The sequence below is a fragment of the Erithacus rubecula genome (genome assembly GCF_903797595.1).
Source record: "Erithacus rubecula genome assembly, chromosome: 26".
Classification (NCBI taxonomy): domain Eukaryota; kingdom Metazoa; phylum Chordata; class Aves; order Passeriformes; family Muscicapidae; genus Erithacus; species Erithacus rubecula.
The window spans coordinates 5,212,993-5,239,799 of NC_136678.1; the positions used below are offsets into that span (position 1 = coordinate 5,212,993).

Consider the following 26,807-nt stretch of genomic DNA (forward strand, 5'->3'; position numbering starts at 1 on the left):
GCTGAAGTGTGGATGGAAATGATTATTTGTGGGTTTCCTTCTCAGCAGAGGCGTGTTCCTGCCAGCAGGAAGGCACTGGGGGAAATGGGGGAAGCAAAGGTCTGTACTAGACACATTTTGGATGGTTCCTGTTCCCAAGTGCACGTCATGAGAGCTCCCAGATGGGAGCAGGCAAAACCCCCAAACCTCAACATTCTGCTGTACCAGCAGCTGAAAGTCTGAGTGTAGCCAATCAAAATTCCACCACAGGGGTGTTTCCCTTCTGAGCAGGAAATCTTCCAATCTTAATTTCATTTTATGGAGAGCACCTCCCCCATCACAGTTCCCAGGAAAGCTCAGGCACTGGGCACCAGCAGCAATAAACTGAGCAACAGCAATTAATGAACTTGATTACATCCAGTAAAGAACGAGAGTGCAAAATTATTTAAGCCACTGTTTTGGAAGAATTGATTAGTAAATATGAAATGAACCCAGAGTCAGGATATCAGTATTCCTTATTTTATATTCCTTTTATTTACAAAACAGTTTTACTATAAATACTGTGAATTTTGCACTTGTGTCTGCACTCTAGGAAAAGAACCTCAATTTTAAAAAAAACTAGTCTAAGAAATACCAATAAATCTTGTAAGATTGTGCAAAGAGGAAATTATTTTCCTGGTGCAAAGAAACGTTTACTGGCTTTTTAAATTCTCCCTTTAAGAGCTGTGAAAATACTTTCTTCATACAAAAATAAACAAGAAAGTGGGTATTAAATCAACAACAGATTTGGATTTGAAGTTTGTCTGGTTTTTCAGCTTCTTTGCCAGGTCAGGTGAAGTCAGAGCTTTGGCTTCAGGTGGATTTATTGCAGCAAGAACAGAATTCCTGACAGGGGTTCGGTGTCAGATCCTCCTCAGCTCCCAGATTTATTCTGACATGGGAAACAACGAGAATCAGGGGGGGATTTGGGCCTGGGGAGGGTTTGGGGTGCTCTGTCCCCCTGCCCAGGGGTTTTGGGGTGCCCTGTCCCCCTGCCCAGGGGGTTTGGGGTCCCTGTCCCAGTGCCCAGAGGGTTTGGGGTGCTCTGTCCCAATGCCCAGGGGGTTTGGGGTGCCCTGTCCCAGTGCCCAGAGAGTTTTGGGGTGCCCGGTCCCAATGCCCAGAGGGTTTGGGGTCTCTCTCCCCGGCCCAGGGGGTTTGGGGTGCCCTGTCCCAATGCCCAGGGGTTTTGGGGTGCCCTGTCCCTGCCCAGGGGGTTTGGGGTGCCCTGTCCCAGTGCCCAGGGGGTTTGGGGTGCCCTGTCCCTGCCCAGGGGGTTTGGGGTGCTCTGTCCCCCTGCCCAGGGGTTTTGGGGTGCCCTGTCCCCCTGCCCAGGGGGTTTGGGGTCCCTGTCCCAATGCCCAGGGGGTTTGGGGTGCCCTGTCCCAGTGCCCAGGGGGTTTGGGGTCTCTCTCCCCTGCCCAGGGGGTTTTGGGGTGCCCTGTCCCAATGCCCAGGGGGTTTGGGGTCCCTGTCCCAGTGCCCAGGGGGTTTGGGGTACCATGTCCCCCTGCCCAGGGGGTTTGGGGTGCAGCTCCTACCATGGGGTTTGAGGTTCTGGGCTGGCACAGGTGAGCGTGGGTGGGCACTGAGCACACGGGGCAGGTGTGGCAGCCGGGGCTCCGGGGGGGCACCAGGTGGGCTGGGGGTCCCTCCCCGGCCAGGGGACACAGGGGGCTGCTGGCTGTGCCCCCCTGCACGAGGGCCAGGAGCTGCTGGTCCGTGCAGGGAGGGCAGATGGGGCCCTGCAGGCTGTGGGGACAGAGGAGAGGGTGAGTCCCAGCAGGATGGAGACAGGAGCTGCCCCGCTCCAAACCACCCTGCACAGGCTCCAGCACCCACAAAAGCTGCTTTTCTTCACAATTTCCCCTTTTTAAACTCAAATAAGCAGTGATTCAAGAATGCAGAATTTGACCAGCTCCCCCAAGACTGGGGCTCACAGGCACTCACAGGAATAAATGGAAAAACCCCAAAACAATGCAGCAATAAGGAGTTCACACTTCCTAAAGCCAAAGCAAGCAACATGTCAAACCATGTTTAGCTGGTTTTTCATTGGAATTTACCTCTGCCAATGGTGACTCTGTTAAGGAAGCTTTGTCAGCCTGAGGGAGCACCAGACTCACATGGGTGAGTGTCAGAAGAGAAATAAATAAACTGAGCTTTACCTTATCACTTATCTGCTTTACCTTATCACTGCTCTGCCCAAAACCTTCCTGGCCACACTCACCCCTGGTCCTGCCACTGCCCTGCTGTCACAGCACTGCTGCCACCCTGGCCAGTGTGGGCACGGAGCCAGCTCTCACAGATGGGGCAGATGTGGTCACTGTGGAGAAGAACCATGGAGGGAGTGCACTGAGAGCATGGATGTGATTTCCAGGCTGTGTTTCTGGGGCTTGGAACAGCCTTAGCCAGGGGGAGCTGATGGGAATGAGATCAGCTTTAAGGTCCCCTCCAACCCAAACCATTTGAGGATTCTCTGATAAACACAGTTCTAGTCTATTCTGAAATTTGCTGATTTTTCCCATGCCCATTTGAGTATTTTTAGGTGGAGGACTGACCTTTGGTGGTGCATGGGCTGCTCTGCCTCACTCCACCATGGAGCAGCTTCTGCTGTGCCATTTCCCCTCAGCACATCCACAGCTTTGGCAGGAGAGCTGAGCACAGAGAGAGAAGGGGGACAACCTGAGTGTGTGGCTTCCCAAAAACACCTACTGCCCAACAGAGCCACCATTTCCAAAATACCAACCCCTTGCTCCTGCCAAAGCAGGAACCACATGAATTCCAGCTGCAAAACTCACTTTATGCACATCCCAATGCTGTTGGCTGCTGTACCTGCTGCCTGCTGGGCTCTGGCTGTCCCCAGTGCCACCAATGCTGGGCACCGAGTGGGTCCGGGTTTTTTGGGAGCTCAGCCACTCCTGGCAGGTGGTGCAGCCGTGTTCTGTGGCCAGGTCACTGTGCAGCTGCTGCTCACAGCTGGGACACACGTGGCAGTTCCCTGTGTGGCTGTGGGTGAGAGAGGGACAGGGGGGATCCATGCAGAGAGCAGGCAGCAAACCCTAAACCCTCCTGAGAAGCAGCTGGTGCTTTTTGGACAGCAGGGTGTTCATTGTGGGGGTTTGAAAGTCAAAAACTGCCCAAGGATCTGCACAGCTAAGTGAGACTCCTGGCTGTAGTCAAAAGTCTGGCACAAGTTTTTGGGCAGGTGAACAAGCAAACCTACCAAAAATAGGAATTCCAGGGTTTGGGTTGCTTCTTCTCATCTGTAACCTCTGGGTGCACGGCTGCATCCCTCCCCTTCACCTTGTGCTTTTGTAGATTCACGTTATAAGAGCTGAAGAGACAGAAAGGAGAACATTTGTGCAATAAAAAGAAATGTAGCAACATGGAAAAACACACAAATACATTGAAGGGATAGGGCTTGAAAGGAAATATCCATTCATTCCCAGGGAAAGTTATGATTCACGAGGGGCAGCTCAGTGTTGCTTACTGCTTTTCACTCTCTTTCTGTCTCATGATGATCCCAGCTAGAATTCCAAGGGCTACTGGGGGAACTAACAAAGGGAAAAGGAGAGTGAAATCCACCATCATTGACTCCAGGTATTTAACAGCAAAGAGCTTTGGGCTAGGAAAATATATTTTCAATTATAAGCTACTTACCAATGCAACTCGGAATGAGGATGCTTGCTGGAGAGGAAAACAATGAAAGAGTTAAAAATATGAAGCCCAAAGTGTGGTGCAATTACAGCAATTAACAGGACTTCCAAGAAATGGAGCTCTTACCCAGCCAATAAGGATTCTCTTCTGAGGGTTTGGTTTGGTTTGTCTCTGCTGTGGTTTTAACTAGGGAGAGATTCTCTTCTGAGGGTTCGGTTTGGTTTGTCTCTGCTGTGGTTTTAACTGGGGAGAGACAAAGGAACAACACTCAAAATGTTATTTTATATGGTGCTCGACTTGTACATAATAATCAAATAGTTCAGAGAGGAGTAATCATCACATGGGCAGGTGATTTGTGCATCCCAGGCTGTGGAGGAACCTCTTGTGCCACTCCAGGCTTTATGGACAGGGGGAACTCTGCTGTTCCACTTGGCTTTATTGCCTGGGCCTTGCTGGACATGACACATAAATCCCTTCTAAGTTCCCTCCACCAGCTTTGATAATTTCCCACGTTGTTTATTGCATTTCTGCTTTTTCCTCTAAAAAGGAAAATGTAAAACCAAGTCTGGTTGTGCTCCTGGTGTTCCTCAGCAGAGCCTGGCACCTTCCAGAGCAGATGCTGCTCCCCTGGACCCAAACCCTGCAGGATTCCTGTGCACACAGCAGGGAATTAGGGGCAATTATCAGCAATTATCAGCAATTATCAGCGCGAGCAAACCGCAGGGGAGGGGCTGAGCTCACCTTGGCAGGTGGGAGGGGCCCCGCTCCAGGTGCCATTGTCCCCGCAGCGCAGGGTGGCCTCTCCCAGCAGCTCCAGCCCCTCCTCGCAGCTGTAGCGTGTGACAGAGCCCAGCTCGAACTGCCCCGAGCTGCTCCCGCTGTGCTGCCCCCGGGCAATGGCTGGAGGAGGGGGACAGGAAAGGGCTGTGGGAGAAGGAGGAGCTCAGGAGGAGACCCCTGGGATGCTCTTGCTAGGGGACACTGGCTCTGCCGGGCTTTCACAGGCAGAAGGAGCCAGTGATGCCCCTGCTCTGGACAGCAGCTCTCCCCTTGCAGGGGAGTAAACCAAAAATTCAGTATTTCTGAGTTGCAATATTTGGTTTTTCCAGTCATGCATTGGACAACTTCACTCACCCTGACAAGCTGGAAGAGGACTCCAGACAGCTTTGTCACCCTGCAGGAGACACCTGATGGAAGGTGATGCTCCCTTTAATCTGTACCTGGGGGGGGGGAAAAAAGCACATCCCAAAATCAGCTTGTTGTCACCAACCAAGAATGTGTCACTCTGTGTCCCAGTTCACAGCCAGTGACTCTGGGCAGTGCTTCACACTCACCCACGGTCACAAACCACTTTGGCTGTTGCTCCCAGCAGATGATCTTTTATGAGGATCACTTGGCCGTGCTCTGGATTGGCTGGAATGCCACAAGATTTCTCTAAAAAAGAGTGAGATTATCCTTAGGACACTATGAGGCAGGGAAAAAACCCCACAGACTTAGTTCTCATGGCAGTATGGCAATGTCAAATCAGGCAGTTAATGGGGTTTCGTGTTAAATGTCATTTAAATACAGACATGGCACTTGGAACACAGTGCTGGGAAAATGAAATGACATGGAGAGACTCACTCTGACACAGTGTAGGAACTTCTGTCCAGGTTAAATCGTCCAAACAGGTGCTGGTGGGGGGCTGGTCTGTGGTGTTCTCAAAACCTTGGCGACAAATGTACCTCACCGTGGTATTAACAGCATAAAAATTCTGCCTTTGGTCTTCTGGTGACAGGAGAGCAAATTGCACAGATGGAGGTCTGGGACAGCTGCCTGGCCACCACAGAGACAGGAGAAATGTCCACTTACAGAGCAAAAATAACAATATTTTGCTTTCAATTGCTAACATAAAGCTCAGCAAAAATAACAACATTTTGCTGTCAACTGCAAGCGTAAATCCCTGGCCACTTCCACCAGGGAATTGTCTGAGGTGGGAAAGTGCAGCCAGTTCTCACAGGAGAAGTTTCCAGACCCCAAAGCCAAACCTCCTCCTCCTCCTCCTCTGGTCACTCAGTGCTCTGCCCCTGCCCCCTCCCCTTTTCCATGCACTTCCCAAACTGTTCCTCTATTTTTATCAACACACAAGTGCCAGCACATGGCAACAGCCTCGGTGGAGTGCGGGAAAAAGGGGCAGCGAGAGAAGTGGCCAAACCACTTTATCCTGTGCGATGAGGAAAGCCCTGAGGCAGCGATTGCCAAAGCTGGGAGAGTTTCCACCCTCCTGTGTCAGGGAAATACTCACGGCCGCAGAAGTCGGGCAGGCTGGACCAGCGGGAGTTCTGCAGGCAGCGGATGGTGCTGGAGAGGAGGGGGCGCTTGGTGTAACCCGGGACGCAGCCGAAGGTCACTGTGGAGCCCACGCTGAAGCTCTGCTGCTGTTTGATGTCCCCGAGAGGCTCGGCGTGGCTGATATTCGGCAGCGGCCCGCAGTCCCCTGGGGAAAATAAACGGGGATTTAGCGGGGCTCCTGCTGCTGGGTTTGTACCCCGGACATGGCACAGAGACTGAGGGAAAGGGGGGCACAGGGAGCAGGGCACGGGGCACACACGGGACAGGGACACACAGACAGGGACAGGGACACACCGACAGGGACAGGGACACACAGACAGGGACACACAGACAGGGACGGGGACACACAGATAGGGACAGGGATATGGACACACACAGGGACACACAGACAGGGATATGGACACACCGACAGGGACAGGGACACACCGACAGGGACACACAGACAGGGACAGGGACACACAGACAGGGACACACAGACAGGGACGGGGACACACAGACAGGGACAGGGATATGGACACACACAGGGACAGGGATAGGGACACACAGACAGGGACACACAGACAGGGATATGGACACACAGACACAGGACACACACAGGGACAGGGATATGGATACACACAGAGCACACACACAAAAGGAACACACGGAGCACACATGGAACACCCACATACACACATCACACACACTCCCATGGGTAACACACAGAGCACACACTCCATGGATTGCACACAGAACACACACTCGCATGGATAACACATGGAGCACACACATTCCCATGGATAACACACAGAACACACACATTCCCGTATGTAACGCACAGATCACGCACTCCATGGATTACACACAGAACACACACTCGCACACCTCAGTTCTCACCTGCGGACACAGAGAACGCTCCCGCACCCACGGACACCCATCCCGGGGCGCCCCCCTTCCCGCACACCCATCCCGGGGCGCCCCTCTCCCCGCACACCCATCCCGGGGCGCCCCCCTTCCCGCACACCCATCCCGGGGCGCCCTCTCCCCGCACACCCATCCTGGAGCGCCCCTCTCCCCGCACACCCATCCCGGGGCGCCCCTCTCCCCGCACACCCATCCCGGGGCGCCCCTCTCCCCGCACACTCACCCCTCGCCCCGGGCAGCACCAGCAGCACCAGCAGCATCAACAGGAGCGAGCAGCGGCCGGAGCCCATCGCGGGTCGCCCCTCCCGGCGGTCTGGGCTGGGCTGAGCTGGGCTGAGCTCAGCAGAGCTCCGGGAAGGCTCTGACGAAAGCCGTGAGTGTTTTCAGGAGGGGAGCGGGGCTGGGTGTGGAGCATGCGGTGCCAGGCACGCCGCGCATCCCGAGGGGCGCTCAGCCTCTCCTTCTCCGCCTTACTCCCCGGGAAACACCTCCCTCCCCCAAAGCTGCCAAGTCCCGAAGGAAAAGAAAAGACCCGAACCGAGAAGGGCAGGAAGGGAATGTGTCCTCGCAGCCCGAGGAAAGGGCAGCCAGCAGCAGCGACCCGCACATTCCTGCTTCCCTTTGCTATCCAGGAAACACCGATGTTTCCGCCGAGAAGCTCAAACTTATCTCTTTTACTTTTTTTTTTTGTTTGTTTGTTTTTGTTTTTGTTTGATTTTTGTTTGTTTTAATTTCCACTTTATTTTCCTTTCCAACACAATTGAAGCTCCAAGATGTAACAAAGGCATTTGCGATGAGAAGCAGAGGAGTTTTCCTAAGGGAGGAATCCAGCACCTTGGATATCCTTTAAAACACTTCCTTGTAAACACGGTGACAAATTCCAGGAGATACTTCGGCTGCACTTTCACAGCTCGCTGGCCTGAATGGGGATGGCGGCTGCATAAGGCAAAAGGAATCTGTTAACAGGAAAAAAACAAAACCACCTTTCAATTCTGGGGAATTCTGCTGTATTAGCTTAGGGCAGTGACCCTGGCACGGGGCAGGAAGATTGGCAAAGTGAAGTGTTTGGCCAAGTGAAGTGTTTGGCCAAGTGAAGTGTTTGTCACGGACCCGCAGTGATGCCGAGCCCCGCAGGGAGCGGCTCACAGAACCGAGAGCTGCGGCTTCCCCTCGCTGCAAGGCTGAACCCTTGAGCCAGGCTGTTTTCTGCTTGAGGAGGGGGCAGTAGACACCTGTACCCCCTGCCCTGCCCCTCCTCACCCGCTTTTTCTGCCCAGTTTTGTCGCAGGAGCCGAGGGCAGCGGCTCCTCCCGCGATAGCAGCTCTGTGCCTGCCCGTGTCTCTGCCTTTATCTGGGGCTGCCATCCCTCCCCACGGGCGGAATCAGCCCCGGCAGCTGCTGCTGGCACCGGGGAACGCTCGGGGATCAGCCCGAGCCGGGCTGGGTGCGGGGCTGGCCAAACCCGACTGCAAAAGCAGCGCTGGGGTCGCGCCGGGACCCCCGCAGAAACTGAGCCCTGCGCCTGCCTGATCCGTCCAGGAGGTGTAACTCCAGCTGCCTTTCCCAGTCCACTTCCCAAAAACACATCCCCACACTTTCCTGCATGAATTTGCTTCCATTTTTTTAATCTCTGTAACCGAGTTTAACTTGCCATGGATGGCATTTAGAAAATAAATGTTCAGAGCGACTGAGCGTTTCCAGGATATATCTTAAAGCTGATTCCTTCTTGAAAAAAAAAAAAAGAGAATAAAATGTGGCAATAGCTGAATTCGCAGTCTGCCCTTTATAAACAATTACCATTTATTGCTAAATAGAAATAAAAACCCAGAAAGGCTTTGGGAGTTTTAGGTCTTTACAGGACAAAATTGGGGTGTGCAGCCAAAGGAATGCCCAGGACTCTTTTCCTGTCCCTCTGTTGCAGGGTGACAGCACCGGGGAGGATATTTATTGTGTTTCTGTGTCTGTGTGGTTGATGTGCTCACAGCAGCACTCCCTCTGGAAAGCAGAAGTGGCTCCTTTTCGTTATGACATCAGAGATGCCCGGCCCAGACGTGGCTTTATCTTCCTGTAGTGAAAAAAAAAAACCCAAAAAACTGCAAGGAACTTTGGGCTGATCCAAGAAGAAGCTTTTGCTAAAGGAAGAGCTTAAAGAACACAAGATAAAAAGATCAAGCAATGCAATATCCGAAGTACCACGGTTTCCTGAAAGAAATTAGCTGAAACTCTGCAGGACAGGGAAATCCACGGATCCACAACAGGATCAGCTGCAGCCTGGAATTCCTGGGAAGTTAAGGGACAGCTCAGCTGCCCGGGGAGGCGGGAGCTGTTTGGGGTTTGTTGTGGCGTTGCCAGTGAGCAGAAAACTGGAATCGGAGCATCAGATGGGTGTGACACAGCCGGGGGTGGGACAGCGCTGGACCCTGGTGGGATCAGCAGGAACCACAGCTGGAGCCGCTGGAAGGAAAACTCGGATGGGAGGAGCGAATATGGAAATCTGCCAATGTTTGCTGGAATGATTTTCCATCGATTTCTTGGAGTGCTAACACGTCATCGCTGAAAAATTACATTTTATAGGTGGGACAGGGCTGATTTAGGTCATCTTTTATCTTAGTGCAAGGTGTAAAGTCCTAATAAGTGATCATTGCATGGGGCACTTTGGGAGCAGTAGAAGATTTGTTATTTTTTATTTTGGTTTTAACCCAGGGATGGGCAAACTCAGCTTGACCCTGACACCTGATGGAAAAACACTTTCCACCATCCCCCAGGCAGGTACTGAGACCTTGCAGTGGGTCTTGTGTCTTCCCCACTTACAGTGACACAATTACAGATCCCACAAAACCAACACTCACCTTGCTCACGGATAAAATTCTCCTTTGCAGGGGCTGGGGAATTTGGAGGACCAGAATTTCCACCTTTTCCAGCTTCTCCTGGCTGTGCACAACCTCCCTGTTGGAACAAGGTTGGCATCAGCACCTCAGCCCTGCCACTCTCAGAGCTGTGTGCTGCAAAGTTCTCTCTTGCTTTTCAAAATGCCCCCAAAAAATAGTTTAAAAAAATAATCTGTGATAACATGAGGGCAAGAAAACAATTGATTAATTAAAATGTATTTCAAAGCAAAGCTTTTAATGAGAATAGGAGGTCAGTGCAGTCAAAGCTGAGCTGTGAACCAGATTCCCAACCAGCAAAAAAAAAGAGAACTTATAGAAGAAAACAAATGATAAAAAAATCCACTCACTTCCACAAAATGAAGGAAATTTGGGCCATTTTAACTTCTGAAAGCAGCCGGGTGGGGGAAGGATCCCCATGTACTTGGGAGGACACATGGATCCTTTGCTGGTCCCATGATAGGATTTTGGGGATTTGTACAAAGGTGGAACAAAGCTGAAGGCAGAGGAGGAGCTGGTGCTCTGCAGAGCCTTTTTATAGAGACTGAGCCTCATCTCCCACCTGAGACCCTTCCTGGGGGGATGGATTCCACTCCCCGGGGGAGCTGGGGAAACAAAACCCACCGGGTGAGATCATCGGGTGGGACAGAGATGGAGGAGAGAAAGAATGGGGGAGGAAATGAAAGAAAGAATGGGGAGAAAAAGAAAGAATGGGGGAGGAAAAGAAAGAATGGGGGAGGAAAAGAATGGATGGGGAGAAAAAGAATGGATGGGGAGAAAAAGAATGGATGGGGGAGGAAAAGAATGGATGGGGGAGGAAAAGAATGGATGGGGAGAAAAAGAATGGATGGGGGAGGAAAAGAATGGATGGGGAGAAAAAGAATAGGGGAGAAATAGCATGGATGGGGAGAAAAAGAATGGATGGGGGAGAAAAAGGAACAAAGAATGGAGGAGAATAAGAAAGAAAGAATGGGGGAGGAAAACAAAGAATGGGGGAGAAAAACAAAGAATGGGGGAGAAAAACAAAGAAAGAATGGGGGAGAAAAAGAAAGAAAGAATGGAGGAGAAAAACAAAGAAAGAATGGGGGAGGAAAACAAAGAATGGGGGAGAAAAACAAAGAAAGAATGGGGGAGAAAAAGAAAGAAAGAATGGGGAAGAAAAAGAATGGATGGGGAGAAAAAGAATAAAGGAGAAAAATAATAAAGAAGGAAAATAATGGAGGAGAAAAAGAATAAAGGAGAAAAAGAATAAAGGAGGAAAAGAATAAAGGAGAAAAATAATGGAGGAGAAAAAGAATAAAGGAGAAAAAGAATAAAGGAGAAAAATAAACTAGGACTTGGTTCTCCATGGAGCCAGCTGCACTCACTTTTGGCAGGAACTCTCCTCCCCGTGTCTCGAGCTCCAGGGCCGAGGGCTGAGCTTCTCTCTGGGGAATATTAAATTATAAATTATATATAATGAACAAACAACAAACTGGAAACTAGAAATGGAAAAAATAAATAATAAATACTAGATAATACAAGAAATAATGGACAATGATACATGATTAATAATAAACAAATAATAAACAAGAAAAATAAACTGGAAATATAAAAATTAAGTAATAAATACTAGATAATACACGATAAATAATAAACAAATAACAAACAATAAATGATAAACTATAAACAAGAAACAAGAAGATAAACTATAAGCCATAAACGAGAAATGCAATTATAAATAATAAATGAATTACCAACTATAAAACAGAAAATGTAAAATATAAATTCTACGTAATAAAAATAGAATAGAATAGAATAGAATGGAATAGAATAGAATGGAATAGAATGGAATGGAATAGAATGGAATGGAATAGAATGGAATGGAATAGGATGGAATGGAATAGGATGGAATGGAATAGGATGGAATGGAATAATAAAATAAAATAAAATAAAATAAAATAAAATAAAATAAAATAAAATAAAATAAAATAAAATAAAATAAAATAAAATAAAATAAAATAAAATAAAATAAAATAAAATAAAACAAAATAAAATAAAATAAAATAAAATCAAGCACTGAGCTTGGATTAAGCACCTTTGCACTGGGGCACAGCTCCCCTCCAGACCCCACTGCTGTTGGCAGTGCTGGTGCAGAGGATGCTCCCATCCCCCAGCAGCTGGAAGTTGGGCTCACAGCTGTAGCTCACCGTGGAGTTCAAAGCAAACATTTCCAGCCCTTCCCCATCGTGCCGGCCGTGGCTGATGGCAGGAGGTGCAGAGCAGGTGATTACTGCAGGAAAGAATCAAAATGCAAAATGTTTGAGTCGACCAAAAGTTCCTGAAGATAAAGTTTGGAATAAGCAGCAGCGGGTGGGTGAAGCTCTGCTGCCTGTCCTGCTCTCTCTGCTTTGTCCCCAAGTGTTTCTGTTCTCACAGCAAATAAAGAGCAGCTTGTCATGCTGGGCATTGCTGGAAATCTCACCCCAGCACCTCCACTCATGGCAGAAATGTTGATTTTGTGGGAGCAAAGCTGCTGAAATAGCAGCAGCAGAATGGGCATTTCTCAGCTGTGCTGCTGGGGAGGGATCAGCCACAGAGAATCAGCAAAAATAACCCAAAGAGGGGTTTGGACTGGACATGGGAACCAGCAGGATCTGATGGAGTGAAGTAAAAAGGTTTAATCTCACAATTAAACATGAACCTCACATTCACAAGTTGGAAGTTGGCTCCATTCAACATCATTTCCTTTCAGCTGGCACCGGATGAAATTATTCCCAACTAATTTATACCTAAAATACACGAGAGAAAAATCAGTGTAACCTTCCAAAAACGGAGAATGTTTCCCACCCACCTCCAGAAGAGTGACAGGAGTGTGGGAGAGGCAGTGGGATGGTGACACTGCAGGATCTGGGATCACCCACTGGAGGTGATTCCCTGCACAGGGAAGGAAAAGGGAAAAGGGGAAGGAAAAGGAAAAGGGGAAAGGAAAAGGGGAAAAGGAAAAGGAAAAAGGGAAAAAAAAGGAAAAAGGAAAAAGGAAAAAGGAAAAAGGAAAAAGGGAAAGGAAAAAGGGAAAGGAAAAAGGGAAAGGAAAAAGGGAAAGGAAAAAGGGAAAGGAAAAAGGGAAAGGAAAAAGGAAAAGGAAAAAGGGAAAGGAAAAAGGGAAGGGAAAAAGGGGAAGGAAAAAGGGGAAGGAAAAAGGGGAAGGAAAAAGGGAAAGGAAAAAGGGAAAGGAAAAAGGGAAAGGAAAAAGGGAAAGGAAAAAGGGAAAGGAAAAAGGGAAAGGAAAAAGGGAAAGGAAAAAGGGAAAAGGGGAAAGGGGGAAAGGGGAAAAGGGAAAAAGGGAAAAGGGGAAAGGGGGAAAGGGGAGAGGGGAAAGGGGAGAGGGGAAAAGGGAAGATCTGGGGCTGGCAGAGCTCTCTGGGAATGCCAGGGCTGAGCTGAGGGATTCCCAGATGGATTTGCTGAATCAGATGCTCCAGGTGCTTTCCCCAGAGTCCTTGTGCACTCCCCACCCCTGCAAGTGCCCAAGGCAAGGCTGGAGGGGCCTGGAGCCACTGGGATTGTGGCAGGTGTCCCTGTCCATGGCAGGGGTGGCACTGGAGGGGTTTTAAGGTCTTTTCCAGCCCAAACCAGTCTGGGGTTCTGGGATTCAGCAGTGAGGGGCAGCAGGGACCCACCCACATTTAATTGAAGTGTTTTCTGCCCTGGTTTGCTGGGAGCTCGTGGATCTTGTTCTGACAGCTGGAACCTTCCCCATCCTGAATTACCTCCTGTGCAAACCCCTCAGTGTGTGCATGATGGAGAATGTCTGATCTAACTGACATGAGCAGCATTTCCCTCCACCCTGGTGGGGATTTCCAAAGTTTAGCTCAACCCCAGCAGGGTGGGACACGCTGTCACTGTCTCCAGTTACATCCCAAGGGAGAGACAAAACCCCTCTGGTAAATTTGGAGCAGGGCAGCACAAGCCAGATGATGCCAGGGAGGAACAGGCAGGGGTGGCAGGAGATTAAAATTTCAGTCCTGCCCATTGCATCTGGGCCCAGATTGAAAGCAGGCAGCAGCCATGAGTCAGCTCCTGACTCTGGAAATTGTGCTTCACTGCACTTTCCCAGCTGGACTTAACTGGGATTTAAAAATTCCAGTGTAACCCCTTTTTATTCAATATATCTCAACCATCTTAAGCTGAAATATTCTAAATAACTTGTACTGAAGTTTAGAGTTATCAGCTGAGAGTACAACCAGCTGCTCCTGTTGGGATGGAGATTTGGAGCTCCTCTGGGTGGCACTTGGAGGAAAAGCTGACCCTGCTGCCACCCTGGAGCTGTGCCCAGCACTCACCCATCCTCACAGGACACAGCCACTCGTGCTCCCAGCTGCAGGTCTGTGAGGGGCCCCATCTTCCCCCCAGGCAGCTCTCCTGGGGCCCTGCAGGACCTCCCTGGGGACACAAAAAGGTGGATGAGGCAGGAGACACAGGCTTGGAGGGGTTCCCAAAGGTTCCAGAGGGTTTTACTCCATGGTGGGGATCCCAAAATGCTCCACACTCACAGGGGGTTCCACCTCAGTGGAAAAGGAATAAGGTACTTTACTGTGGAAAAATATTCCTGTCACATCAGCAATCTTAATATTCCATGGGAGTCACCAAGAGAAGGCTTTGCCTTCGTGTTGAAGTGCAGTGCTAAAAAAGCAAATTGGGATTTGTCACCTGCGTGTGCCATGTCCCAGTGAAAACATCTTCAGGACCATAAAAAGGTTGGAAAAGACCTCTAAGATCACCAAGTCCAACCAAACATTCCCCAGCATGCAAACCAAACCAGACCTGTTTGTGCCAGCAGAAAAAAACCAAAAAGAACATCACTGATGCTTCTGCTGTTCAATTAAACAGGAATGACAAGGAATTCCCACCCAGTTCTGTGGTGATGGAGCTGTTGGGACAATCATGGCCAGGCTGCAGTTTGGGATGCAGGTTGGGAACAGCCAGGGATGCTTTTTTGGGGTGTTGGGACAGCAGGAATACTCACTCCTGCACAGCTCAGCAGGCTGTGACCACGTCAGGTCCTCGAGGCAAGTGCTGGAGGGGGAAATCTCTGAGATGTTCTCGTAGCCAGGGCGGCAGTCGTAGCTGACGTTGGTGCCAACAGGGAAGAAATTCCTCCTGCTGTCCTCCTCGGACAGGGCAGCAAACCTCAGCCTGGCTGGGGCAGCACAGCTCCCTGGCAGCCAAGGAAAGGCACAGCCTGACAGGGCTGCCACCTGCAGCCTGCCAAACACTCCTGGGATCACAGGAATGCCTCTGCAGAGCTCCTGGCAGGGGTTCCAGGCACCAGAGAGGGGAGGGAGGGGTGTGAGGAGCCCAGGGTAAGGGTTATGGACATGGGGGCACATGGGGGGCACAGGAGTCCCCAGTCCCATCCCCTGACTGACCCCTCTGCCAACCCTCGTGGTCACCAGTGGCTGCAAGGGGCACAGGGCAGGGACAGGGCAGGGACAGGGCAGGGACAGGGCAGGGGTTTGTACTGGGGACAGGGACAGCACAGGGGTTTGTGCCTGGGACAGGGATGCAGACAGGGACAGGGGGTTTGTACCAGGGACAGGGACAGCACAAGGGGTTTGTGCCTGGGTCAGGGAAGTGGGTTTGTCCTTTGGGATAGGGACAGTGCCAGGGTAGTAGGATTGTCCCCTGGGACAGAGAGAGCACAGGGCAGTGGGTTTGTCCCCTAGGACAGGGACAGGGAAAGCGCAATGGGTTTGTATCAAGGACAGGGACAGGGCCAGGCAGGGACAGGGGCAGGGACAGGGGCAGGGACAGGGGCAGGCAGGGACAGGGGCAGGGACAGGGGCAGGGGCAGGGACAGGGGCAGGGACAGGGGCAGGCAGGGACAGGGGCAGGGACAGGACAGGGGCAGGGGCAGGGACAGGAGCAGGAGCAGGGACAGGCAGGGACAGGGGCAGGGACAGGACAGGGGCAGGGACAGGCAGGGACAGGGACAGGCAGGGACAGGGACAGGAGCAGGAGCAGGGACAGGGACAGGGGCAGGGACAGGCAGGGACAGAGGCAGGCAGGGACAGGGACAGGGGCAGGGACAGGGGCAGGGACAGGGGCAGGAGCAGGGACAGGCAGGGACAGGGACAGGGGCAGGGACAGGGGCAGTGCCAGGCAGGGGCAGGGACAGGCAGGAACAGGGGCAGGGGCAGTGCCAGGGCTGTCCCGGTAAAAAGCAGGGTATTTACGGCCGCAGGGGTCGGGCAGCCTGGACCAGACGCTGCCGGGCAGGCACTCGGCCGTGTCGGGCAGCCCCGGGATCCTGCGGGCGCCGCCGCTGCAGCTGAACGTGACCCGGGACCCCACCGGGAACCGGCTGGAGCCGCTGGACGGCCGGGAGTGCCTCATGGCGGGGGGGGGCCCGCAGTCCCCTGCGGCAGGAGAACACCTGCTCAGGTGAGGAGCCCCTCCCCGGGCCCTTTGGGATGCTTGGGATGGCCCAGGGCCGGATCAGGGTCAGTCCCCATGCGGGGGTGGCACCAGCCAGGTGAGATCCGGGCAGGTGTGTCTGCCCCTTCCCACGGCCCCCTACTCACCACGAGCCGCAGGGATGCTGAGCAGCCCCAGCAGAGCCAGGAGCAGCAGGGGCAGCCCAGAGAGCCCCCCCAAAGGCGGGGGGTCGGGGTGCGCCCCCCGTGCCTCCATTGCAGCCAGTGCTGCTCTGTGCAGGGTGGGAGGGGAGCTCTGCAGGCTCCACCAAAGCTCTGGGAACCTCCCCGGGACACCCAGGGAGCTGAGATCCCCATCAGGAGCACCCAGGGTGGGGACAATGACACTCACGGCTCGGGGAGAGCTGGTCCTCCTGCCCTTATTTGTGCTGGGGCTGGCACTGACACTGACCCACACAGATTTTCCAAAGCTCCGTTCCCAGAGCACAAAAGTCCCTTTCCAGCCCCCAGCTGGCTCCAGGGGAGGAAACACCTCCTCAGTTATTTGCTGGCAGGTGATGCACCACAGATCTGCTGTCAGCAGAGTCAGTCAAGCAAATAAAAACATTTTCCTTCCAGTTTTTTTTTTTTTTTTTCCTTGACTGCCTGACTCAATGTGGAATGGGTGTGAGCCACATCTGCATCCCCATTAACCCTGTGACATCAGCCAGGGCTGCTCAAACACCCTCTCACACACTCAGCATGCAAGACCCGGGTTTATTCACACTTGTGGCTGCCAAGCCTTGCAGGGGGAGGTGAAATCCCCTCTGCAGTCCCAGGTGAGCTCAGGGGGGAGGCACCGAGGTCACTCCAGCCCTGCTCATCCCATGGGAGCAGCTCTGGGAACACCTCCCCTGGCAGAGCTCCTCACCTGGAGGTGGAGGAGCACAGGGTCCATCCCAAAGCACCTTTCTGTGCTAAATCAGAGACACCTCCTCTCCCCTGGCTGTTGTTTAGGCTCTGGTAACAAATAAAGCAGTTTTAATAACTGCTAAAAGCAGACATCTGGCAGTGATGCTCATGCAGGAGGTGAAGGTTCCTTCTCCCACCCAGCCTGGGCTGATGCTGTTCCCCAGGACTCCCCTTGGATAAACCCCCAGGAATAACCACAGCACCAGAGCCACAGGGTCTGATCAGCTTTTATTGAGCAACAGGAGTTTGCTGCCTCACTCTCTGCACCTGGAACTGGTTGGATTCCAGCACCTGCTCTCTGCATTTGCTCACCAGAAACAGGGATGTGGAAGGTGACACCAACCAGGGGTGAGGCAAATGCAGCCTTTACAATGCACCTCTTGTGAACTGCCCTTACCCAAAATCATGGACAGAAATCAGGTTTAAAGGTTTAACACTTATTTCACCATTGTTTCCTGCAGATGTACCCAAAGCCCAGCTGGACCAGAAACACCTTCAGAGCCAACTCTGGACTCAGCTTTGTTCACTCCCATTTGCCTCAGCTTACAATAGTGATTAAAAAAAGCTAAATTTAAACCCTTTCTATGCTTAATATAAAATGTGAAGCCACTTATTAGTTAAAGAGCAAATCAAGCTTGCAGGTTAGAGCAAAACCCACTCCCTGCTCTGGCATCCAGCACAGCAAAGCAGCCTGCCATTCACTGGTGATTGTTCTTCTGGCTCCAGGCATGCAAACAGAAACCATAAAATCACCCAGAGATCTTAGAGACGCTGTGACTGCACAAACTGAGCTCACCAAAGGAAAGGTGAGTGTTGCAGGGGTCCAGTTTCATTTCAGTTTCCTAATTCCATCTCTAGTTTTTTAATCTCCAGGAACAGTTTCTGTATTTCCAGCAGACTTTTCACTTCTTCTACAGGCACACCACATTCAAAGGCTGATTTAATATAATGGACCTCTTGGCACACATCAGCATCCCCTTCTTTCATCTGTTAAAGAGGAAAACAAACCCCAGAAAAACCTGTGAGGATGAACAGCAGAAAGGCAGAGCCACTCCTTCTGTCCCAGCAGGGGCTGCATCCTCCTTAGGACCAGAAATGAGAAGTTTTGAGAAGTTTAAGCAGTTTTCATGTTAGAAATCAGGCAGGACCCAGCCAGGGACTCAGCCAGGCTCAGCAGCCTGGGGCTCTGAGCAGCTGCAAATGCTGAACCATGGCAGGGCTGGAAGTGGATGATCCTTGAGGCTGCCCCCAGCCCAAATTCTGTGCTACTCACACACTTGGGAAGAGGTGTCCAGCTGCCATCAGGCAGGCAGGTGGCTGTCCAGGATTCTTCCAAGGGCATCATTCCCTTGTCTGTGAGCTGGTAGCCAGGAAGGCACTGGAAGGTGACAGTGTCATTGGCCTGGTACCAGCTCCTGCCACCCAAAGGGCTCTTCAGCCTCCCATAGGGCACTCGTGGTTGTGGACACTGAACTGAAAGGAAAAGGGCAGAGGTCAGAAAGAAATTTGGGAAGGCTGAGGCAGTGCAGAGAAAGTCAAAATAGTGGAGCTGTGAAATCAAAAATATTTCTCCTCAAGAGGGTGCAGTGACTTTGTGGTGGATTTGCTGTTTTCTGGCAGTTTTCTCTCCCATGATGAGGGAGGACATTTGGCAATAAGGGAAGGGAAAGTCAGTGAACTCCTGACCTGGCTTAGAGCCTCCTTTATACACAGCTGTCAATAAAAACTCAATTATCACCTGGAAAACACCAGCTTTGGGAAGGTTGTTTCTTCTGCAAACAGGGGAAGGACTCAGGAAGCCCCAAGGACAGACAGAGCTGCACCCCAAGCCCTCTGCTCTGCCTCAGGGAGATTTTGGGAGCACCCCAAAATCTCCATCACATTTGCAGGAGAAGGGCACAGTTTATTCACCCCATATCACAACTGGTTAGTGAATCACTACATCCTCCTGCCATGGGGGTTTGGGACACTGGACTGAAAGGAAAATTGAGTTTAAAACCGAGGAAGAGGAGCTGAAGCGCTGTCTCACCTGGCTGGCAGGTGGGCAGGGGCGGGTGCCAGGTGCCATCAGCCTGGCACTGGCTGTGGGCAGAGCCCTGCAGCCCCAAGCCTTGCTGGCAGGAGAAGTGCAGCAGCAGCCCGTAGGGGAAGGTGAAGGTCTGGGGGGTCACCGTGCCCCCCTGCAGCACGGGCTGGGGGCAGCGAACCACTGGGGACACGGCAGGGCTGGCTCTGGGCTCGGGGACACGGCTGCTCCTGCCGAGCCCAGAGCCAGAGCCCGGCGCCCCCAGGGGGAGCAGCCCCTCCTGAGAAGGGAGCCCTGCCCTTGAACCCAGTGCTCTGAGTGCCAGCACTGCCCAGGGCCTGGCTCAGCCCCACAGCCTGACTGCAAACCCTGACCCCAAACCCTGACCCCAAACCATGATCCCAAACCCTAATCCCAAACCATGATCCCAATCCCTGACCCCACACCCAGATCCCAAACCCTGACCCCAAACCCTGATCCCAAACCCTGACCCCATACCCTGACCCCACACCCAGATCCCAAACCCTGACCCCATACCCTGATCCCAAACTCTGATCCCACACCCAGATCCCAAACCCTGATCCCACACCCTGACCCCAAACCCTGACCCCAATCCCTGATCCCAAACCCTGGCCCCAAACCCTGACCCCAAACCCTGACCCCATACCCTGACCCCACACCCGGATCCCAATCCCTGACCCCAAACTATGATCCCAATCCCTGACCCCAAACCCTGACCCTAAACCATGATCCCAAACCCTGACCCCAAAACCTGATCCCACACCCAGATCCCAAACCCTGACCCCATACCCTGACCCCACACCCTGATCCCACACCCTAACCCCAGCTCCTGCCCCCCTCCCCTCCCCTCCCTCCCCGCTCACCCCTGCACTCGGGGGCGGCCCCGCTCCAGCTCAGGCTCTGCCCGTCGCGGGAGGTGCAGCGCAGGGACTCGCTGCCGATCAGGGACAGCCCCTCGGCACAGCTGTACTTGACCTCAGAGCCGTAGGGGAACCGCCTGAGCCCCGGGGCCGAGTGCTGCCCGTGGGCGATGCTGGGAGGGGGCTCACACCCTGCGGGACAGCGAAGGGAACAGGCACATTGTCCTCACCCCTCGGGGAGGCAGCAGGACAGGCTGGCTCTCCTCACTGCCCTGGGCTGTCCCAGTGCTCCCAGTCTGACCCAGCTGTGAGCCCAGCACATCCATCCCCTCCTCATCCCCTCCTGTTAGCCGTGAGACCCCGTCCTGCTCCTGAGGCTCAGGGAATGCTGAGCACCATCCCTCCCTTGGAGAATCTGCTGCAGGTGCCATTGACCAGCTGATTCAATAATCAGCCACATTTCTGCTGCAGGATGGAAACTGAAGCCACTCAGAGCTGTGCCTGGGGCACCTTGTCCCTGTTGGAGTCACTGAGTCTCTGAATTCCTCAGACAGAAATCAGTGCAGGGATGGAATTAAAGCCTTTGGATGGGTTGAAGTGTATTAAGCCTCTCACACATAAAATAGATATTTAACTAAAGTAAATTAGTAATTTTAGGGTGAGTTCTGATGCTTTTAGTGAGTGAAAGGTTTCAAATGCCACAGTAGCAGTGAGTGTTGCAGTGAAGTTGAACACACTGATATCTGCAGTAGAGGCTCCAGGCCCACAGCTGCAGACAGGACTGAGACATAACAGAGTTATAGTGAGAATATCGCTGACATTTCTCAGATAGAACAAGACAGATTGAGTATGTAGTGCTAAGAAACCAGAATTCTAACAGGTTAAGGAGTGTTGGTCTGAGTTTGCATCTCAGCTTGTTGGAAAATCCTGTATAAGAGTTTGTACTGGGGAGAGTTGGTGCTTTAGCCATTGTGGCTTTTGGCCATTGGCTTATTGCCCCTGCATTTGCCATTGCTTGTCGTGCACTGCTGAGACTGATGTGCTTTGCAATAAATAACCTTTTTAACTATCAGCTGCTTTGCTTATTTAGAAGGTTTCCCAATGAGTAGGAGGCACAGAGCTCTGGAGTTTGGAGCTCCCGGACCCTCCCATCTCCCGGCCCCGCGCTGTCCCTGCTGTCCCTCCCCCGAGGGTCCCGCTCACCCCGGTCGCAGAAGGGCACGGGGGGTCTCCAGCTGCCATCAGCAGCGCACTGAGCCCTCTCGCTGCCCCGCAGAACGAAGCCCGGCTCGCACTGGAACTCCAGCTGCTGCCCGAAGCTGTGCTGGGCTCTGCCGGGGCTGCTCGCCCAGCCGTGCGGGATGGACGGGCTGGGACACTGCACCCCTGCAAGAGAGCAGGGATGGACGGGCTGGGACACTGCACCCCTGCAAGAGAGCAGGGATGGGCTCACAGGGACACTGCACCCCTGCAAGAGAGCAGGGATGGGCTCACAGGGACACTGCACCTCTGCCAGAGAGCAGGGATGGACGGGCTGGGACACTGCACCCCTGCAAGAGAGCAGGGATGGGCTCACAGGGACACTGCACCCCTGCAAGAGAGCAGGGATGGGCACAATGGGACACTGCACCCCTGCAAGAGAGCAGGGATGGACGGGCTGGGACACTGCACCCCTGCCAGAGAGCAGGGATGGGCACACTGGGACACTGCCAGGGAGCAGGGATGGGCACACAGGGACACTGCACCCCTGCAAGAGAGCAGGGATGGACGGGCTGGGACACTGCACCCCTGCCAGAGAGCAGGGATGGGCACACTGGGACACTGCCAGGGAGCAGGGATGGGCACACAGGGACACTGCACCTCTGCCAGAGAGCAGGGATGGGCTCACAGGGACACTGCACCTCTGCCAGAGAGCAGGGATGGGCTCACAGGGACACTGCACCTCTGCCAGAGAGCAGGGATGGACGGGCTGGGACACTGCACCCCTGCCAGAGAGCAGGGATGGGCACAATGGGACACTGCACCCCTGCCAGAGAGCAGGGATGGGCTCACAGGGACACTGCACCTCTGCCAGAGAGCAGGGATGGACGGGCTGGGACACTGCACCCCTGCCAGAGAGCAGGGATGGGCAAAAATGGGACACTGCCAGGGAGCAGGGATGGGCACAATGGGACACTGCACCCCTGCAAGAGAGCAGGGATGGGCACAATGGGACACTGCCAGAGAGCAGGGATGGGCACACAGGGACTCCCAGCAGCGCCAGACTCTGCAGAGCTGCGGGCTCAGGGATGGCAAATACAGCACAAAACCATTTCAGAGGAGGTGAGAGCCCTGCGATCAGCTGGAAAGCGCGCTGGGGGATGGCACATCCCTGCCTGCACCCCTGAATCCCTGCAGGATTTCCTAGAGCCCCTGGAGCAGGGGATTATTGCCAGGGGAGGCAGAGCTGCTGCAGGGAGCGCTGCTGGCCCCGCAGCAGCGGGGATGAGCCCGGACATTCCCTGATGGGAAAGGGATGCACTCACTCTGGCACAGCCGGGGCGCCGCGGACCACGACAGGTTCTGCAGACAGGTGATGGCTGGGGACACGCCGGGGATGGAGGAGTAGCCGGGTCTGCAGGAGTAGCTCAGGGTGGTCCCGACCAGGAACTCGCGACGGGGCTGGGGGTCGGCGAATTCCACAGGGGGAGGGTGGGGACACTGCCCTGGCGACAGAGCAGGGGACAGAGAGACACTCAGCACTGCCCTGGGGACAGAACAGGGGACACAGAGCTCAGGACAGAACAGGGAACAGAACTGGGGACACAGAAATGGGGACACTGCCCTGGGGACAGAGCAGGGGACAGAGAGACACTTAGCACTGCCCTGGGGACAGCAGGGGACAGAGCTGAGGACAGAGCAGGGGACAGAGCAGGGGACAGAGACACTCAGCACTGCCCTGGGGACAGCAGGGGACAGAGCAGGGGACAGAGATGGGGACACAGAGCTGGGGACAGAGAGATGGGGACAGCAGGGGACAGAGCTGGGGACACAGAGATGGGGACACTGCCCTGAGGACAGAGCTGGGGACACAGAGACACTGCCCTGGGGACATCACAGACCCTCAGCACTGAGAGTTTTCCTTGGTGGAAAACTCCAAAAGTAAGTGAGGGACAGCAGCACCCCTGAGCGTGGCTGTGGGGTGAAGGGAAAGGGAAAAACTGGGGAAAATTCACCAAAGGATGGGAACTGAGGATTGCTGGAACCCTGGAAACTGAGAATTTTAGTATTTCTGTAAGAATTTTCCTTCTCGTGTCCTTTGGCACCTCGTGGGTGTCCCCTGCAGGAAGGGACAGGAAGGGACAGGAGGGACAGGAGGGACAGGAGGGACAGGAGGGACACTCCCCTGAGTGATCCCGGAGGGAATCCTGCCAGCCAGGGGATGGTCCCTCCAAGAGATTTTGGGAAAATGGGAGCAGGATTGCACCTGGCACACAGGAGGGGATGGGCTCACCTGGCACACAGGAGGGCTCACCTGGCACACAGGAGGGGACTGGGCTCACCTGGCACACAGGAGGGGATGGGCTCACCTGGCACACAGGAGGGGACTGGGCTCACCTGGCACACAGGAGGGGATTGGGCTCACCTGGCACACAGGTAGGGTCTGTAGCTCTCTGCTCACCTGGCACACAGGAGGGGACTGTGCTCACCTGGCACACAGGAGGGGTCTGTGCTCACCTGGCACACAGGAGGGGATGGGCTCACCTGGCACACAGGAGGGGATGGGCTCACCTGGCACACAGGTAGACTCTCTGCTCACCTGCACACAGGTAGGGTCTGTAGCTCTCTGCTCACCTGGCACACAGGAGGGCACCCGTGGGTACCACCTGCCGTTGAAGGTGCACCTGAGAGTGGTGCCAGGCCCCGAGGGCACAAAGCCAGGCTCACACTCCAGCCTGGCTGTGCTGCCAGAGGTGAAGTTGTCAGCAGAGCTCAGCTGCCCGTGTGCAATGTGGGGCACGGGGCACTGAGCCTCTGTGGAGCACCAAAAGAGAAAAAAAAAATCATAAAAACAGAGAAAACAAAACTCCAGCACCTCCAGCTGGGATTTCTTCACACCTGGCAGTGCTGGCACCTCACCAAGACAGAATTAAAACATGTTTGGGCATCACATGCAGGTGCTGCAGCATCCCACACCTGCCCTGTGCCAGGGCAGTGCCACCAACGCTGCCTTTGGTGCCACCCCCGTGGAAAATATCTTGGAAAATATCTTGGAAAATATCTTGAAAAATATCTTGTTTGTGTCTCCTCCAGGTCCCAGATTAATTACTGGTAGTGTTTGGCTTTGGGAAATGAGCTGAGAAGCATCAGGAAGTGGAAGCAATAATAAATAATAAATATTAAGGATAAAAGCAGTGCTGGTGCAGGGGGAGCTGGGATGGGCTCTGCACCCTGGAGAAGTTTCTGGAAAGTTTTGGGTTTTACTGAACCCCCAACTTCCAGGCAGAAACTGCTGCTTATTCCCCTTGGCAGGGACATTGAGCACTCAGCAGATTTGCAGTTCTGCAGTTCTGAGCCCAGCTGGGGGGGCCTGGGAGAACCACACAATCAGTCAGAGAATCAGGGAAGGGACATTAAAGTTGGGATGGAAAGGACATTAAACCCCATCCAGTGCCATGGCAGGGACACTCCACTGTCCCAGCTGCTCCAAACCCCAATGTCCAGCCAGGGATCCAGGGGCAGCCAACCCAAAGCTGCCCTTAGCCACCTTAACCCCTGTCACCCCATCCCTGGTGCAAAGCCCCTCTCCATCCCCCTGCAGCCCTTCCCAAGCCCAGCAGAGCCCAGCAGAGCCCAGCACACTCACCCTGGGTCCCAGCAGAGCCCAGCAGAGCCCAGCACACTCACCCTGGGTCCCAGCAGAGCCCAGCACACTCACCCTGGGTCCCAGCAGAGCCCAGCAGAGCCCAGCACACTCACCCTGGGTCCCAGCAGAGCCCAGCAGAGCCCAGCACACTCACCCTGGGTCCCAGCAGAGCCCAGCACACTCACCCTGGGTCCCAGCAGAGCCCAGCAGAGCCCAGCACACTCACCCTGGGTCCCAGCAGAGCCCAGCACACTCACCCTGGGTCCCAGCAGAGCCCAGCAGAGCCCAGCAGAGCCCAGCACACTCACCCTGGAGCCCAGCAGAGCCCAGCACACTCACCCTGGGTCCCAGCAGAGCCCAGCAGAGCCCAGCACACTCACCCTGGGTCCCAGCAGAGCCCAGCACACTCACCCTGGGTCCCAGCAGAGCCCAGCAGAGCCCAGCAGAGCCCAGCACACTCACCCTGGAGCCCAGCAGAGCCCAGCACACTCACCCTGGGTTCCTGGGGGCTGCAGCAGCAGCATCAGCCCTGCCAGCAGCAGCTGGGCCATGCTGGGGCTGGGGCTGCTGCAGATGCTCTGCCCAGAGCCTGGGGCAAGGGGAAGCTGCAGGGGGAAGCTGGGGACAGGCTGACACTGCCTGTGTCACTGCCACCACCCCCAGCCCTGGGAGGAATCCCAGTGCTTGGTGCCACGATGAAAACACATCAGTGTAAACCAGAATATTGAACCCAAAACAAAGAATGGGCACAGGAACATGGAATCTCTTTGTTACAGCAGTGCCCAAAGCTCTCTGCAGCAGCCTGGGTGGTGTCTGGAGCAAATTTATACCCAGGGCAGGTGGGGTGGTGAAAACAGCACCTGACTGAGCTGCTTGTTTTATTATTTTATTATTTTATTATAAATAAAGCCATTTGTTATATACACTTTATGGATGATATGAACTTTATACTCTTTATATATGATTGCACTCCATCCATATTATAAAAATAATTCCCTTTACAGGCAGAGAATTCCAGATTGGGGGGTTGGAAAGGACCTTAAAGCTCAGCCCCATGGAAACCCTGAGATCCTGAGCTCCAGTAACAGCAGCAGGGTGCAAGTTTCAACTCAAAAATTCCCAAATCAGAGAACCCCTGCAGCTCCCCTTCCTCCAAACACACCCCAGAGACTCCCTGAGCCCCCCCAGAAAAACCAGCAGGCAGTGGAGAGCCAGAACAAACAGTGGAAAAAAAAGAACAGAGGAAATGATCTGTGCTCTTTTAACTCTCTTTATTGTAAATAAACACCGACAGATATTTATGCTCAAGTGCACAGAGCACACAACACACAGATTCTGCAGCATTTTAAACCTTAAAAAAAAAAAAACCATTTAGAAGGCAGCAGGGCTGGGTTAGATCCCTGTCACCAAACTGCAGGACAGGGAAGGGGACACCTGGTGACAGTGGCTGCTCAGAGCCCAGCCAGGCTGGTTTTGCCTCCCCCAGGGCTCAGTTTTGGGGTTTTTTTTTGGAGCAGGGGCACAGAAAGGAGCGGGCACAGAAAACAGGGGGGCACAGAATCCCCCCAGTTAAGGGGGAAAGCTCAGGAGGGTGCCAGGCTCACCTCCACACTCCCAAAAATCCACCCCCAAAACCCCTCCAGACCTGCAAATCCCCCCACTGATGGGGAAAAGCTCAGGAGGGTGCCAGGATCACCTGCACACCCCCAAAACCCCCCTTCACATCCCCAAAACCCCCCTCCACACCCCAAATGCCCCTTCACACCCCAAATTCCCCTCCACACCCCCAAACCCCCCAAATCCACCCCCAAATTCCCCCTCCACACCCCAAATCCACCCCCAAATTCCCCCTCCACCCCCAACTCCTCCCTCCACACCCCCAAACCCCC

The 26,807-nt window shown here is 53.5% G+C and overlaps 4 protein-coding genes across 6 annotated transcripts in view; 1 reads left to right on the plus strand and 3 right to left on the minus strand.

Moving 5' to 3' along the window:
- LOC306812590 (specifically androgen-regulated gene protein) overlaps positions 1 to 26,807 on the plus strand; it is a 92,555-nt gene that overhangs the window by 39,670 nt on the left and 26,078 nt on the right. The window lies entirely within an intron of this gene.
- LOC306812628 (complement decay-accelerating factor, GPI-anchored-like) lies at positions 491 to 7,204 on the minus strand. Of its 3 annotated transcripts, XM_079327381.1 has the most exons (15): positions 7,133 to 7,204; positions 5,960 to 6,151; positions 5,299 to 5,490; positions 5,010 to 5,109; positions 4,810 to 4,895; positions 4,417 to 4,599; positions 3,802 to 3,861; positions 3,679 to 3,705; positions 3,509 to 3,572; positions 3,242 to 3,352; positions 2,851 to 3,024; positions 2,577 to 2,672; positions 2,246 to 2,341; positions 1,560 to 1,770; positions 491 to 910 (listed from the first exon to the last, which is right to left on the minus strand). In XM_079327381.1, exons 1-15 carry the CDS (start codon positions 7,197 to 7,199, stop codon positions 893 to 895), a joined length of 1,677 nt encoding a protein of 558 aa, XP_079183507.1. In that variant the 5' UTR covers positions 7,200 to 7,204; the 3' UTR covers positions 491 to 892. The 3 variants fall into 3 exon arrangements, with proteins under 3 accessions (XP_079183507.1, XP_079183506.1, XP_079183508.1); XM_079327380.1 differs by lacking the exon at positions 4,417 to 4,599; XM_079327382.1 differs by lacking the exon at positions 2,246 to 2,341.
- Positions 8,622 to 16,198, minus strand: LOC306812402 (complement decay-accelerating factor-like). The gene is made up of 7 exons (XM_079326972.1): positions 16,014 to 16,198; positions 14,804 to 14,995; positions 14,121 to 14,220; positions 12,484 to 12,566; positions 11,985 to 12,067; positions 9,760 to 9,856; positions 8,622 to 8,975 (listed from the first exon to the last, which is right to left on the minus strand). Exons 1-7 carry the CDS (start codon positions 16,171 to 16,173, stop codon positions 8,968 to 8,970), a joined length of 723 nt encoding a protein of 240 aa, XP_079183098.1. The 5' UTR covers positions 16,174 to 16,198; the 3' UTR covers positions 8,622 to 8,967.
- On the minus strand, positions 17,708 to 25,442 carry LOC306812439 (complement component receptor 1-like protein; the record flags this gene model as incomplete). The annotated part of the gene is made up of 8 exons (XM_079327026.1): positions 17,708 to 18,152; positions 18,439 to 18,638; positions 19,195 to 19,374; positions 20,076 to 20,264; positions 21,276 to 21,458; positions 22,598 to 22,777; positions 23,907 to 24,086; positions 25,412 to 25,442. 8 exons carry the CDS (start codon positions 25,440 to 25,442, stop codon positions 18,000 to 18,002), a joined length of 1,296 nt encoding a protein of 431 aa, XP_079183152.1. The 3' UTR covers positions 17,708 to 17,999.